Source organism: Rhododendron vialii, chromosome 6a (assembly GCF_030253575.1).
Source record: "Rhododendron vialii isolate Sample 1 chromosome 6a, ASM3025357v1".
Taxonomy (NCBI): Eukaryota; Viridiplantae; Streptophyta; class Magnoliopsida; order Ericales; family Ericaceae; genus Rhododendron; species Rhododendron vialii.
The window spans coordinates 37,721,121-37,738,138 of NC_080562.1; the positions used below are offsets into that span (position 1 = coordinate 37,721,121).

The 17,018-nt window shown below is 38.0% G+C and overlaps 2 protein-coding genes across 2 annotated transcripts; one reads left to right on the forward strand and one right to left on the reverse strand.

Annotated features, from left to right (window-relative positions):
* On the forward strand, positions 1-6,117 carry LOC131331534 (ubiquitin-conjugating enzyme E2 36). The gene is made up of 8 exons (XM_058365538.1): positions 1-166; positions 320-347; positions 1,666-1,752; positions 2,339-2,397; positions 5,127-5,168; positions 5,258-5,331; positions 5,608-5,705; positions 5,876-6,117. Exons 1-8 carry the CDS (start codon positions 131-133, stop codon positions 5,911-5,913), a joined length of 462 nt encoding a protein of 153 aa, XP_058221521.1. The 5' UTR covers positions 1-130; the 3' UTR covers positions 5,914-6,117.
* Positions 6,118-6,511: 394 nt separating this feature from the next.
* Positions 6,512-8,484, reverse strand: LOC131328709 (MADS-box transcription factor 23-like). The gene is made up of 2 exons (XM_058361616.1): positions 7,997-8,484; positions 6,512-6,623 (listed from the first exon to the last, which is right to left on the reverse strand). The coding sequence occupies exons 1-2, from the start codon at positions 8,482-8,484 to the stop codon at positions 6,512-6,514; spliced, it is 600 nt and encodes a 199-aa protein (XP_058217599.1).
* Positions 8,485-17,018: the final 8,534 nt, after the last annotated feature.

Consider the following 17,018-nt stretch of genomic DNA (forward strand, 5'->3'; position numbering starts at 1 on the left):
ATACCGAACCCCTCTGTCAGTTTTATTATAGTGCGAAAATCTTAAAACCATTCCATAACCTTTCTCTCTCTCCCTCTCCCTCTCTCTCTCTCTAAACCTTGCGTCCTCTGCAATCGAACCTTCTGTTTCAATGGCTAACAGCAATCTACCTCGAAGGATCATCAAGGTACGTCTCTTGATCTTCTCGATCTCTATCGGAATCCACTCGATTTTGTAAACGCCGCTTCGATTTCGCGAATGATTCGTTTTCCGTTTGCTGCGATTTCGATGCTTTTTTTTCCCCCTTGTTGTAATCGGTTCGATTTTCGTGATCTAACAGGAAACTCAGCGTCTCCTCAGCGAACCTGGTAAAGTCTCTTTTTCACCACTTCGTTTCTTTTTTCTTTTTTCCCCTTTCCTGTGTGAAGTATAGCATTTCGAGCATCTGAAACCTAACTGTGTTTCTGTATCCATTCGTGTCATCCTTTTAAGTCGTTTTTGTAGATATGTACGAAGATTTAGGAATTGTTTTTTTGTGGACTGCTAATAGGATATTTAACTGCATCGTTTTTTGAACTCAAACCTTCTGGACCGGAATTGTCTCTGTACCTCTGTTCTCGTGCAATTTCAGCTGCACTGAAGAGTCTTTTGTGCAATCCTGCTGTTGAAATTGCACGAGAACAGAGTTACGGGCATATTTTGGTACAGGGGACTTGAGGTGTGGTTTTTTGTTTTCTTGTTTTGGTAGTAATAAATAGAGGGCCATCCCCGAGGCAAGGCGTGCATTTTGGGCCCCTAAATTCAGTTGAATTCAAGGGAGCCTGTGTTTTGGGTTTATATAAAAGTTAAGCTAGTTATAAGTAAATTCATAAAAAGGGCCCATATTTCTAGATTAACCATCTATTATACCAAAAGGGCAAAGGAGCTTTTCAAAGATTCATCATGCTAGCGAAAGTATTTCATTACTATATTTGTTGCAACAAATGCAAGGAGATTGATTTTGTTGTGATATTTTTAAATTCTTGTAATACTCTCTATTTTTAGAGATTTTATCTCCTTATGTACTAATTGATATCAATTTTCTAGATTGATTATTTTTAACCTGTAGAACTATGTAAAGGGCCCAAACATTGAATTTGGCTTCGGGCCCCGAAAATGTTAGTGACGGCATTGATGTTTAGTTAATTGGAGTTGTTAGTGATCAAAACCTATTTTTGGTCGAAAATGTATCTGGAATGGTAGAACTTAGAAGTATCTATTGAAAAGGATTGCGCAGGAATGGTTGATTGTGCTAGCGAAAGCACTTTAATAGTTTAATTACTATATTTGTTGCTACAAATGCAAGGAGATTGTTTTTTAAGCAATTGTTTTGAGTTCTTGTAATAATCACTATATTTAGAGATTTTATCTCCTTGAATACTATTTGTTACTTCCATTTTGTAGATTGATTATTTTTCACTTGTAGAAGTATGTAAGGGGCCCCAACATTGATGTTCGCTTCAGGCCCCAAAAATGTTAGGGACGGCCTTGAAGTATATGTAATTGGAATTGTGAGTGATCTGGTATGTTGTTGAGTGCAGCACCAAATACTGAGGATACACATTATTTCATTGTCATGAATTTTATTGTTGTTGTTACCAAGAAATTTACATTCTGAGTGAATGGGAATGTTTTTGTTGAGTGCAGCACCAGGAATAAGTGCATCACCTTCAGAAGAAAATATGCGGTATTTTAATGTAATGATACTTGGTCCATCACAGTCCCCTTATGAAGGTAATAAGCTCAACATCTTTATACCTAACAATTTTGCTTCTTGTTTTGGACCTTTTGGTCAATTCAGCGATGTGACAAAGTATGTACAAATTACAATCAACAAATTTATTGCGTTTTCCAGTGGTAGCATGCTTAATGTTTGACCATCGGCCATCAGCACAGCTTACCCTTTGGTTACTGTTTGTATTGTGGAAAAGGACTAGATGTCTATACTTTCTTATGCTTCATTTGGGTTAATGAGAAGAAACTCACTTTACGTGTCTCTTGTAACATTGGTAGTCGGTTTAGGTTCAGCTGTGTCTTGGATATTGTTTTCTTGCTGTCCAAATTCTGTTTTTCCTTTCAAGTCTTTTTGCGCATTTTCTTGGCAAAAGAAGAGCCCCCCCGCATTTGCACGTGTTTAACTTGTGAAAGTGTTAGCTTTTGTTGGAAAAGAGAATACGTAAATCTCTCTGTTCTTTTGCATGTTGAAACTGCTCAATTTGTTTGGTGTTGCCTTTTTCGATAGATTCATGTTCATATATTATATCTTATTACGTATTCCAGATATTATGAAATGATTTCTCATTTTCTGTTGTCTGTGTAGGAGGGGTATTTAAGTTGGAATTGTTTTTGCCTGAAGAATACCCAATGGCTGCCCCCAAGGTATTCCATTTTTGTACTAGAAAAGTCTGAGGTTGAGTACTGTCAACCTTAATGGTTTGTCGACTGGATTTCACACTTTCTTTGTTGTTGGTGAAATCAAATTATCAATGTCTCTTAGATGTTTTAGTGTCATACATAATTTTTTATATAACAGTTACCATGTGTCATTTCTCTTATGTTCGCTCTACTATTTTAGTTCTAGTTAGATGTTTCGTGAAAGGTGAACAATCTTCAATAGGCGACGGAACTATTGCAGCTATTTTTTTACGTTTTTCATATTGGCCTATCAGGATCATGTTACTTTTTTTGTCTGACTGTTCGGCAGTGAAATTTGAGGCAGTTGCAGAATTGATTCATTGCCAATCACCAAGTTGGAAATTTCGTTTAGATGCCAAATTGTTTGGGAGGTTTTGCAATATTGACTAACTGAACTGCTTCTTAGCCAAATCAACTTTTTAAATTTGGTTGGCATCTATAGGCTTTGTATTAGAGGTTTAATAGGTGTTTTGACCTTAGTTGCACGAAGCGGGAGCGGGGGAGCGAGGGAATACAGAAGCTCCCAAGGTTGGGAACGTGAGAGTAGCGTGTACATATATTATAAAAATAATGTAGCATAGAGTATTCATTTTGAAAGTACAATCATTTTAAGAAGTAAAAATATGGGTCAAGTCCGCCATAAATGTAAGAAATGGGCTAATTATATGATTTTCTTTTCAAGATATCATGACCTGGGCTAGATATCATGTGTTCATTGAAGATCAGTGAATAAAGCCAAGTGACAAATCCCTGTTTTCCTATACAAAGATCATACAAAAGCTCCCATCTTTGTAAGGAGCGAGCTCTTATCTCAATGGGAGTGGGTTCCCGTCAAGCTCCTTAGTTGGGAGCGCAAAAGCGGGCTCCCAAGGAGGGAGCGGCTCCATTTTAGGAGTTTCCTGCAACTAAGGTTTTGACTTGTTTCTCTTTCATGCCACCAAGATTATTCAATGTGCTAAGCGAAAAGCCAAAAGCCGATATGACATGTTGCGAGTGAGAAGTAGAATTCTGCTGTGACGCTTCTATTAGACAGGGAGAAAGTCGAACATGAGTACATTTAGTCTGTACTCATGTTGATGATCTAGGGGGAAGGGGATGTGATGCAACACTCACGAAATTGTTGATGAAAGGCCAAAATCTGGGAGTTTCAACTTCCAATATGAGATGACTCTGGTTGAACATTATTCCGTGCTTTCATTGCCTTTATTAGTCTGTAGACATTTCAAGAATTTTCTCCAGCATTGAACTTTGTTTCTTTTATTTATGGGATCGCCTATAGTTAAATGCTCTTAGTGATTAAGAATGCCACGAGAATAAGTAGGATGATAAACAATTTTTGTTTCTTTTTTGTAGGATAGTTGTCTCTTTTTTTTATTGTTGCTTTTCTTGGCTGAAATGTTTGAGTAATAGATGCTGCCATGCTGGAAACTTCCGAATGGTGTTTTCTGGATTATTGGTTTTGGGCCCATGCTATCCTGAATAGAACATGGTGATACTCCTTTGTGTGTCATAGCATATAGTTACTGCATGAAAGTTATGGGTTATCGGATCTCACTCGCAACATGTCATATTGCTTGATGGGCCTAAGAGAAAATGATATTGTTCATTTTGTGCTTCTTTATGTTGCCAGTGCATTATGCAAGTTTTGGTGCACACAGTGTTTTTGTGCCAAGTGGAATCCTATTGTACTTGATTGTCCCAAGCTGATATTGACAAACAATGTGTTACTAAGCCCTCTTTCAGAAGGTTGTAGTTTGGAAGCATTTTATTTTGTTATTGAGTTGGATGGTGGTGCCCATAGAACTGCTCACACCACACGTCTCCATAGCGACCGTGCTTCGTTATTTGAGCCGAATTTGTTCAAATCAGCAGATAGTCAGTGCTCACAAAGTTTACGTCTCTGTTAACCTAGTGTCACAACTTCTTTTATCTGCGTTTGTTTTCAGATACGTCTTTTGTCCATGCCATCTGGAAATAACATCATGCAAGAAATGCAGTGTATAGGAGAGAAATTAGGTTACCATCCATTGTGGTTGCTATAGATACTGTTTTTTGTTCTTCGGAATAGGCAATTTTTGCCAGGTTTAGGTCTAGACATTGCCACTTCAAGATAGTAGCTTTCGCTTGCGCTGCTTGTTCTACATTGGGGTTTTTTTGGGTAATGCCCACTTAATTAGTGCTTATAAAGCTTCTGGCTGGATTTCTTATATAGTAGTGTGGCGCATGCCATTTTCCTGCTAACTATGTACGCCTCTTCCATTGAGTCAACTCAGCTCAGAAGGCTTTTATCCATGTTGTTAGGTGTTGGCCTTATGTTTCTAATTCTTCTACTGCTTTCATCTTGAACTGTCTTGGCATTACTGCTATTTTGGTCTCTGTTGCACAATTAGCCTGTGCTCTCTCATTTGCTGGAGTGATGTCTAGTTCTGGTGCACCATCATTTGATTCTATTTTCTGGTCACCTGCTATTCTTCCCTATTAACGTTCGTATGGCGTTGCACAAGTTAATAGACCTCCTTCGTGATTTTGTGATGTTTGCTTCAGTGAGCATGGATGGGTGTTGTAGGCATGGGCTCTTGTGCCTCTGTTATGTTATTGATGGAATATTGTGCCTCGCATATAATAAGGTTTAGCTAGTTGCAGGACATTTGACTGAGACAATCGTCTTCTTATACTTGCATTCCATGTTACAGGTTCGGTTTCTCACCAAAATCTACCATCCTAACATTGATAAGGTTGGTTATGCCGGCTGATCCCTCACTTGTCTTCGGTTTCAGATCTGATGTTCTTGTCTCTTATAGAATGCATCTGTCTTTCAATGCAGCTTGGAAGGATATGCCTTGATATTCTTAAAGACAAGTGGAGTCCTGCTCTTCAGATTCGAACTGTACTCTTGAGGTAAACTTGGTCTGTCATTTTCTACTAATGAAAAGCCTCTATGTTACTGTACCATAACTATTTCCCTCTTGAATGAATAAATGGGGAAAAATGGCTGTTAGCATGAAAACCTGAACTAATACCGAATACCAATCTCTTGAAGATCAGATGAACTGTAATAATGGAAAAGAAGTAGAATTACTCGCGTACAATATGTTTTGAGTTGAAATAACTCTCAATATGGTTCTAAAGTAGAAACTGATGATGCTGGTAATATCTGACTGATTGGCTTTTTAGCATTCAAGCACTTTTGAGTGCCCCAAACCCAGACGATCCTCTGTCTGAGAACATTGCTAAGCATTGGAAAACAAATGAAGCTGAGGCCGTCGAAACAGGTATCGTGCCTACTTTCTGTTTGTAGCATTCCCTTTTCCCTAAACTTTGTTTTCTTCTTTCTTTTTTTGTTGCAAGAGTAAAGAACATATTCATGATCACCGCATTGTAGTCTCTTTTGTATAAATAAAAATGATTTTTGACTGGGCTCTGTTTTCTTTGAACCCTGTAGCGAAAGAATGGACCCGTCTATACGCAAGTGGCGCATGATGAAGTGGTGGAGATAGGGCTTCCCCGGAAACATCGGGCTATGCAATGTATCTTATAATGACTGTTGAATTTAGTGGAAATCTGAAAGGATTGATGCTCGAAAAGAATACTCTCAAACCTTCCAAACACTGATGATAATTATTTTGTCACTTTGAAACCTTTTGTTGAAATTGTATAAATCGGTAATATAACTTGCGTCTCTAATCTTTGAGTTTGGGTTGGAAGATTTGATATCCAAATTGTGGGCGAAGCAGAGCTTGTTGAGTTTTAGTTAGCGTTTGGCAAGGGTTATTGGTAAGCATGTCAGCATATTGCTGAAGAACTCGCTCAGTTCTTCTCATTTAGTTCTTTGAACATCGACGATCTTTTGTTTTTATTTTTTTGTGGTAATGAAGTTGAGCTGTTGTTTACCGTAATCGTTAATACTTTTTTTTTCTTTGATCTTTTTGCGATGTTTACTGAAAACATTGAGACGTGCCTGCTCCACGGGTGGGTCTTGCAGTCCTTCTACCTGCATTGCCTGCCTTACACTTGTGAAGATTGGCGGTTTAGTGTAAGCCTATCTATTCGGTTATGTACTCATCCGGCAAGAGCACATCTATATTTGAAAATTTTCTAGGGCGCAAATCCCTTTGACATACAAAAACCTATACTCTGTTGCAAGTTTGTCGGCTCCTGGAACTTTTTCCTCGCATTGTATGTTCGTAAACCTGATAAAAAATCCAGAGCACGATCGAATTAATCAAGATATACAAATTACAATGAGGGTTGTACCCATACAATTTTGCTCTTCTTGACAAATCTAATTTGTTTCATTATTCTATGTAGCTATTCTATTCTACTGTAATAAATCAACCCATGGGTGGGAAGTAACCATTTGAGTCGACAGAAATTAGTAATACTATCCGTAAATGTATTAAGCAATATAAAAAATAGGTGATGGTATTGTTCGTATTCTTGGTCTTGATGAGGTAATGCCAAGCAATTGAAGCCCTAATTGATGTTCACGATACATAGACCATGACAGGAGAGAAGTCTCTCTCTTTAGGAATCAAAATCCTCTTATGTGATGGTCTTCGTGTGATTCTTCATGTAATGCAAAACAGAACTCATCACGGTCCTAATACAGGATTGGTACCTTGCAATGCCAACAATTTGTTAGACGTGGTGAGTTCATGAGTAGTTGGTCTGGGTAGTATCTGCATGGTTGGTTCTGACTTTTCAAGGGTCTAAAGTAAAAATTAAAAATGATGCTTTTTTTTTTACTGCACTATAATACGGGTACCAAAATAGAAGAGGTCCTTAAAATTTGTAAATATTCGAAACCTAAAGCGGCTCTCTCTCTCTCTCTCTCTCTCTCTCTCTCTCTCAATAAACTAAAAATTGCAGTTCAAAAATAAAACCCCTACTAACGAAGCCCTAGAAAGTAGAAACCCATAACTGGATCGGCAATTACAATACTCCTGCTATAAGACACTGTTCAACAAGTACGATCAATAACCTACAAATAAAGGAAACCCTAGAAACCCATATATAACTGGGATTCATAATTGCACCTTCTTCCTTTTTGAACATCCAGGATCCATAATTACAATATTAATCCTACAGGACATCCTTCAACGACTTAGGCTAAAAGTTCTGCTAATTTTTTTTTGAGCGTTTTGCCTTTATTCAAAAAAATACGTGTTGGTTAATTTCATGCCACATTTTTGGAGTATTAATTCGTTTCAATGAGAAGTCGAAAGTTTTTTCTTTCACCCAAATACTTTTAGAAATATATCCAAGATAAAGCCTCAAAAGTCGATTTTTTGAGCTTTATATTTCAAAAAATATTTGGGTGAAAGTAATTTTTTTTATTTTTCCGATTTCTCTCGTCGAGACAAATCAATAATTCACAAAAATATGGAACAAAAATAATGAAAACGATTATTTTTTTTTTTTGAATAAAGACAGAACTCTCAAAAAAAACCCAAAAAAACTTAGCGGAACTTAGCCTTAATAACAACAGATCGAGCAGTTAAATATAGGAGTAAACCCTAATTATCGGAAACCCTAGAAAGAAGACAAGCAAGACTTGACAAACTCATTCTCAATTTGCTGAACAACCTTCCCTCTAATCACCCCCATCTTCTCCTTCATCACAACAAGTTCCTCCACATTCCAATAATCCTCTACTCTCATCCCTTCCAAACACGACCTCAACATCATCATCATCATCTTCCCATTCGCCCCACCACCAGAATCTATATCATCACCACCGTTGATCATCTGATCTTCCACGTGACAAGAAGAAGAAGAACCAGTTGCAGTTGCAGTACTTGCACTGCTACTAATAGTGTTATTGATCATGATATTCAAGTAGCGGTCGATGGTGGCGTCGAAGGAGGGGTTGCCGTGGACGTAGGGGCGGCCGGTTGGAGAGAAAACGACGGAGGCAACGTGCGCCCCGGTGAGGCGGTGGAGCTCATAAGCTTTCTTGAACAGACCCTGGCGTCTCTTCGAGAACGTCACCATCCTTTGTTCTCCTTTCTCCCTCATCTTTATCTCTATCTTCTTCTTCCCGGTACCCATCTCTCCTCTCCCTCTTTCTCTCTCCAGATAGTATTATTTTCTTTCTCTCTCTAATAGCAGTGAATAATACCCTAGAAAGAAGGAAGCGATCGAGTTCTTGTCCGAGGCTCTGAGCATGTGGGCTTTGGGTAATATATACTACTTATTTGAAAATCTTGAGGTTGTTAGCTAGGGTGAATATATATATATATCAGAAAATAGAAGGGCTTGGGTTTTAAGGTTAACTAATTAAGAGTGGTTAAGGAAACTCATTGAGATCTCTTCGTATCAAAATTAAGGAGTAAATGAAAGAGTAGTTTAGTTTGGAAATATTACAGTAGAACGTACGCTGGATTTGGCCGAATTTAATGGGGCTTTGTGAAGTCAGGTTTTTCACTTTGTATTTATTATTACTTCCGAACCAAGAAAGCTAAAAATGCAATAAGGAAAGATTAGGAAAGAAAAACACTGGGTAAAAATCGACTCGATCATTAGGAGTAAATCATCTTTAGAGAGAGAAGTCATTACAGTGGAAGTCAAGATCAAACTATTAAATATGGTCTTTGTTGCAGCGTAATTTAAGGAAATACCATTATACCTAGAGATTTAAAAAAAAAAATTTACCAAAAAAACATAAATGATTACTAAAAATTAAAACAATTTAGGAAACTCGATGCGGCCACATCCTCAACATATGCTCAAAGCTGATAATTGCACCGGCCATAAAAAAGAAAAAAAATCAAATATAAACACTGAGCGAGAAAATCAAATATTTACCGCTAGAACCAACCATTTGGTGATCAAAATAGACTTAATTTCTTTATTTTTGGTCAATCGGAAATACAATCAAAATAGACTTTCACTTGCATAAGAAAGTCCCAAACATATATTCCCCAAGCCATACATACATACACGCATGCTTTATTATTGTTGGGGTTTCAATTTTGTTCGGGTGTTTTTGTTTTGCGTTTGTTTTTTGCATTTAACCTTTGGTTAGATTCTACTCTCCCCGACTTAGATGTACTAATATTTATCAAGTTTCTCTTTAAACCTTTTGCCTATAAAAAAACAAAAGAAAAAAAATTTTTTTTTTGGAAAGGCAAAGAAATTTCATTAATCTCTGAAAAGTTACAAAGATTAAAAGGAATAAGGAATGATTGTATCAAATCCCTAATCCGAGACCCAAACAATTTACAACACTAAGGATAATCATATGTTCATCGGAAACCCAAAATCCAAGTTTGGCAGAAAACCAAACACGGAAAACTCTAAGAGACAAAACACACACCCGTAAACCTAAAAGCCCAAATAAAAACATTAAGAACAACTACAGATCTTAAAGCCCAAATAATGGGAGAAGCCTTCACAAACTGTTTTGTTTTTGTGTGGGCTTCATATCAAGGGTAGCTAGATAGGTGGACTATGACCCAATGGGAAATAAATAATAATAATTGTTTTTGGATTTATTTCACTATACGTTTGGTACTCTAATTTTCAGCTAAAATTTTGAGTCCAAATCTCTGTTTAATTTGGTGTCGTGCATTCGGAATTTCGGATAATAAACGGGCCAAACGTACCTAACAGTTAATATTTCACATTTGGTTTAAAACTCAACGAGTGTCATGTAAAAATACATTCAAGTTTACCTTGTTACGAGATGGGTTGATTTCAAAAGAGTTTCAATCAAGCTTATCATAAGCTGATCTCGAGTAGTTTGAAATTTTTGTACATCAAAACCCGAACGAGCAAGTGAGGAATTCGTAAGCTTTAAATTCGTGTTAAAAAGGAACAAGAACTTGGGTAACTATACTAACTACGTTTGTTTATCAGCACTTCATGCTCTAGGTTTATCAGCACTTCATGCTCTAGGCCGGTATGCTAGAGCAGAAATTCAATTTCAAGTCTCCATTCTACTTGTATGGCGCCGGCATCCTTAGACACATATAATTCTTCAAAATGCCCTTAGCTATCCAGCTGAATCCTTACACTCTGCTAGCATCCTCAATTCTTGTTCTTGCGTTTCATGATTTGAAATGTCTTTCAAAAGATGTTTTCACGCTTGCGCTCCCGCTCACGCACACTAATTATGTCACTTTTAAGGTGCATCCAAAACAAGCAATGTGATTCGATTCCTTAATCTAGAGGAATCTAACTTCCCTGAATTTCAAAAAACAAATTAAACAAAAGTTTTAGTTCCTTTTAGATTTGATCCCCCAGTTCTTGTCTACTACAGTTAATGATTGATAAAAAAAACTGGTACTATTTAACAGAGTAGGAGTAGCCGAAGCCTGCCCAATATCATCAAAAATCAGGGGCCGGGGCCCCAACTTTAACCAAATCTTATGTAAGCCAGCCAGGCCTGATCTGGTAGGTACTCACCAAACCCCTTTTCCATCCCAAAAAATGAACTGACAACAATATACAGAGCCATTGGGTTTTTTTTTTTTTTTTTTTATAAATATTATTGAATGTCCGGACCAACTTACATGTATCTCGACTAATTACAGGACACTGAAGTTGACAACCAGACAAACACTCGAGTAACCCAAAAGTTTGGGATAAATTCTTGGGTGCAAATAAGGTACAGCTGATGTGGTAGCCGACGCACATATTTGGGCCGTTCAACAATGCAACCGACGGTCCGGATTGAAACATGCTTTCTCCCTTTTTTTTCCTTTTTTTGAAATTCGTTCAGTACTTTCAATCTAAACCATCGATTGCATTTTTGGATGGTCCGGATGTGTGCGTCAAGTACCACATGGTACCCAATTTACAACCAAGAGTTTTTCAAAATTTGGAACGTAGCTTCCGTAGGATTCGAATATGCGACTCATGTAGAACAATCATTTGGTCTTGTAAAAGCATCTTGAAATAGTTGGCCATTTCTTGGATTTGGCTTTGGCTTTGGCATTGACATTTCAGTGGCAAGTCAAATGAAATAATTATGGCTTTTGTCAAATTCTGCTAAGATTTCAAAACGTCATTTCGTCATATCATCTACTGTGACTGTGATCTAACCGCTTGACGTCTAGACTGAAACTTGTATTAAAAATGACTTTCCTTTTTATCGGCTAAAGGTAGTACTATTAGAGTAGATAGATTACCATCTTAAAAAAGGAAATGAACTCCTGATACCTAAATGCACTTATGGCGATGCCGTCAGGTCAAAGGCCTATTGTCACAAGTAGTTTTCAATACTGTAACGCCTCCAATTTTTGGGTACGTTAAATGAGGCATTTATTATATAATAAAGAGAGTCTGGCTCATTATTACATCATAAATACATCATAAGGAAAAGGTACATTTATTCAACAAGGAAGGAAACTAGGGTTCCTAATACTACTCTGCTTGCTCTTCCATCCTAGCAAGCTCCTCTGCTCCAAAAGCTTCCACGGTGTACATCTTATCCTGTTCATCTAAGAAATCTGACACATTATACCGGCGTCGCCACCCATATAATATGTCAGGGTCACCAAAAAGGCAACACCGTGAGCTACAACGCTCAATAGAGTAAACCCTACCCACTAACTCATAACTTACAAACAGTAAATCATATACGACGAATAGTAACAATCACACATCCACATTCACTATTCAAGTATCGTTGGTGTCCATGTTTTTTCTGTGTTTCTCCTACGCAACTCATCGTAGACCGTGTCTCCATTTTCACTTTTCATCACCAAATCAACATTTTCAAAATCCGTTTTTAACACACCCAACCTCGGTTCCGCCGTTCCGGGTTCCCGAGTATCCTCACAATGGTTCCGCCGCACCGGGTTCCCATTGGCACACATTTGCATTGGCTCCTCTCCGCGGATAACCAAGCCACACACCCAACCTCGGTTCCGCCGTTCCGGGTTCCCGAGTATCCTCACAATGGTTCCGCCGTCCCGGGTTCCCATTGGCACACATTCACACACACATCTCACATAATGCCATCAAAATCGGTCATTATGTAGTTTCAAAAATATTTCCTCCTTCGAAACACATTTTTCTTGTTAACCACACCCTAGGTGTCATGTTTTTATTTTCTCGATTTTCGTGTCTCGTTCTCATGCATAGACTCCGCGGTAGGACTTTTCACATACGCAACCATAAATCATTCATTGTAATCTAACAAGATCATTCAATTCTATATTGCTAAGCATGCTCGAAAAGATCAAAATATGAATACTTCAAATCAAGCGTTAAAATCTTATCTTTCGAAAATCGTTATATCTTACTTTTTGATAAATTCAATACAACATATGTTTATTTAAGACAAAGTCATTTATCCAACATGTTCATACCTCCATTAGTGAGATAAACTTATTGACAATCATGCATTTTAAACGATAAGCTTATTTACTTGAAACCAAACAATAGATAATCTTATCTACGATATTGATACTTTGAATCAAGAACATGCTACTCTCTAACGTAGATTTTATACTATACGTAGAGTTATTGGATTAGGGTTCTACGTATACTTAGGGAAGTGAGTAGAGAAAATCTACATGATCGTAATGTCATTTCAAGATTTTGTAAAACGAGCTTGCTATTTATTCCTAATACTTTAACTTGCCTTATCATAAGCAAAATAACTAAAGTTATACTAGGGAAAATGAGTAGAGATTAATCTACCTTGATCCGAAACTTAGTCGGGGCCGAATAAGCTAGTTGGAAGATTTCTACGGGCGGTGAAACTTGCAAATCTGGACCAAACTTTGGATGGCAGTAACTCGGTCAATATTTGGCCGAATACGATCGTTCTTGGGTCAAAGTTGAAGCTCTCGAAGTGCTCTACGACTTTCGTGAAGGAAGTTGATCCTAGAAACTACTTTAGGTAGGAGAAAAATGGTGATAAAGGCAGAGACAGTATGCTGTCTGGAAATGGAAATCCGAGATTTTTACTGAACTTCGGATGCCAATATCTTTGTTATTTCTTCACCGATTGGGATGGTTCTTGGGTCTAACTTGAAGGTTTCGAAGTGCTCTACAACTTTCTCGAAGGGAATTGGTTCTAAAAACTACTTTAAGCAGGAGAAAAATGGTGAGATAGGAGAAGACAGTATGCTGTCTGGAAATAGGAATCCGAGATTTTTACTGAACTTCGGATGCCGATATCTTTGTCATTTCTTCACCGATTTGGATGGTTCTTGGGTCTAACTTGAAGGTTTCGAAGTGTTCTACAACTTTTCCGAAGGGAGTTGGTTCCAAAAACTACTTTAAGCAGGAGAAAAAGGAAGATTTGTGGAGGGCAGTAAGCTGACTGGAACTGGAAATGGTGTTTGGAGAGGAATGTAAGCAAGGAAGTGAAGGGGTGAGTTGAGCTTGGAGTGAGCTTGCTATTTATAGGCACAAGTCTTGACTCCCTCCTCTCTCCATATGGCCGGCCCCCCCTCTCCTCTCTTTTCCCCATGGATTTGTTCCTTAGTCTTGTCATTTCAAGACCTTAGTCAAAGTCCTAGCCTTTCCTCACATGTCAATCCAATAAAAGGCCAAATCCTAGGTTATAATGAAGGTTCCATGGCTTGTCAAATCCTAGAATGGGTTGGCTTGTAAGAAAGAATAACATCATTGGCTAGGATCCTACTTAAAGTGGTCTAGTCATGGGTTGTCAAGTGGTAGCTTGTGTAAGTGTCCAAAATTTGCACACACACACACTTCTCCCTCTCTCTCCCCATCCGGCCTTCCCCCTCTCTCTCTCATTCGGATTCTCTCTCTCTCTCTCCCTCTCTCTCTTTGGTACATATATATATATGTATATATATATATATATGTGTGTGTGTACATGGATATATATGTGTGTCTTTAGGAAGAAAGTCTAGGATTAATAGGTTTTTAAGGCTAAAATCCTAGGGTTGCATGCATGCATGGCTAGGTTAACTAGTTTTGGAAGTAAAAAGATGATATTACATGGCCCATGATTTTGTATGGTCAAATCAAAGCCTTATTGGCAACTTGATAATCAATGACCAATGGTCAAAATTTTCCCTAGCATATATGGACCAAAGGGTAAGGAAATATTAGGGTTTGAAATGACTTGTCATGGGGTATAATGATTACCCCTAAAGGTCTAAGGGTTCAATTAGGGTTCGGGGAGTGTAACTAGGAGAAATGATAGTTCGGTCTGTTCAACTAGTCGGTTGGAAATTAACTCTACTAGTCAAGTAAGGCTTTTAATCAAAAGAAAGAATTTTAAAAGGACTAAAACTTAATTATGACGAATTAACGGAATTAAAAGAAATACTTAAAGTAATGTCAATTAATAAAAAGAAATAACAACATTTAAATGAAATTTTTATTTAATAAAAATTAGAGTCGTTACAAATACGGTATAATCGGGGTCAGTCCTGAATTTTTCCTCTATGTTTTTCCTTTTTTTGTCCTGTTTTCTTTTTTTTCTTTTTAGAAAACCATGTGAATTAAGTTGGGCCGGTGGCCCCTTAGGTTTAACATTGGGCCCTTTCCCAGTTGCACAAATTTACTTTTGGACTTAAATGTTAGAGTACGTACAAAGATTAGTTTGATGCAAACTTGATATGAAAAGACATTTTGTTATGATATGAAACATCCGCCTTTTAAATCAATATTTTTCGTCATTTGTATGAAAAATCAAATTGTTTGGACACCCAAAAAATATCTAATTTACAGGCATAATAAAGTAGCACTATTTATGAAATCGGGGGTGGCCCGTGCTACTTCCTCTTTACTTAGATCCGTTCGTTGTCCTTTGGGATTAGTCTGAGTGTACGCAAGCTGGTTTAGATCGGTAATATAACTTGCATCTCTAATCTTTTGAGTTTGGGTTGGAAGATTTGATGTCCAAATTGTGGGCGAAGCAGAGCTTGTTGAGTTGTTTTAGTTAGTGTATGGCAAGGGTTATTGGTAAGCATGTCAGCATATTGCTGAAGAACTCGGTCGATCAGTTCTTCTCATTTAGTTCTTTGAAGAACATCGAAGATCTCTTCTTCTTTTTTTTCTTTTCTTTTTTTGTGGTAATGAAGTTGAGCTGTTGTTTACCCTAATCGTTAATACTTTATGTTCGCTGATCTTTTTGCGATGTTAACCGAAAACATTGAGACTTGCCTGCTCAATTGGTGGGTCTTGCCGTCCTTCTACCTGCATTGCCTGCCTTTACACTTACGAAGTAGGGTTGACAATGGGGCGGGTAGGAGGTGGATACCACTATCCCCGTCCCCGATCCCTTAATCCAAATCCATCCCCATACCCTCCCCGATCCCTACCGGGGAATTATTTTTACCCTCCATCCCCTCCCCAAATGGGGAACGAGGATCCCCGAGGGGAATCGGGGATCCAACTAGAACCACAGGCAAAATCGATATTCTTAATCCGGTATCCCTCCTGCAACAAGACGCCAAGAACAAACAACACACACAAAGCTCTTTAAAGCTTCGTTTCTTAGTCTCTCAACACGACGTTATTTCATGAGTTTCCGACGTGAACAATATTTATCAGACATGAACAATATTTATTTGACTAGAACTATCGATTTGAGCTCTTTTTTCTACTAATCTTCTATCCGTGGTAAGTGAATTCAATTACTTCTATGTTAATTGACAGTGAAATTTAGTTTCTTTCTTTCTTCCTCACTTATGTATATATAATACTCCTATATAATTTTTATTTATGTATATAACTTATTTATTATATACATATATAGACACACACACACAAACGGGGCGGGGCGGGGCGGGGACCGACTCATACCCATCCCCTACCCGTTCCCCATTTTTTTTTAAAAATTATCCCCATTCCCTACCCGATCCCCGAAAAATCTCCGAATCCCCAATCCATTTGGGGCGGAGAATGGAGCGGGGTGGGGTGAGGCGGCCGGGATTGCCATCCCTATTACGAAGATTGGCGGTTTAGTGTAAGGCTGTAAGCTTATCCTTGCGGTTATGTACTCATCCGGCAGGAGCACATCTATATTTGAAAATTTTCTGGGGCACAAATTCCTTTGACATACAAAAACCTATACTCTGTTGCAAGTTTGTCGGCTCCTGGAACTTTTTCCTCGCATTGTATGTTTGTAAACCTGATAAAAAAATCCAGAGCACGATGGAATTAATCAAGATATACAAATTACAATGAGGGTTTTACCCATGCAATTTTGCACTTCTCGACAAATCTAATTTGTTTCATTATTCTATGTAGCTATTCTATTCTACCGTAATAAATCAACCCATGGGTGGGAAGTAACCATTTGAGTTGATAGAAATTAGTAATACTATCCGTAGATGTATTAAGCAATATAAAAAGTAGGTGATGGTATTGTTCGTATTCTTGGTCTTGATGAGGTAATGCCAAGCAATCGAAGCCCTAATTGATGTTCACGGTACATAGACCATGACAGGAGAGAAGTCTCTCTCTTTAGGAATCAAGATACTCTCATGTGATGGTCCTCGTGTGATTCTTCATGTAACGCAAAACATGACTCATCACGGTCCTAATACAGGATTGGTACCTTGCAATGCCAACAATTTGTTAGGCGTGGCGAGTTCATGAGTAGTTGGTCTAGGTAGTATCTGCATGGCTGGTTCTGACTTTTC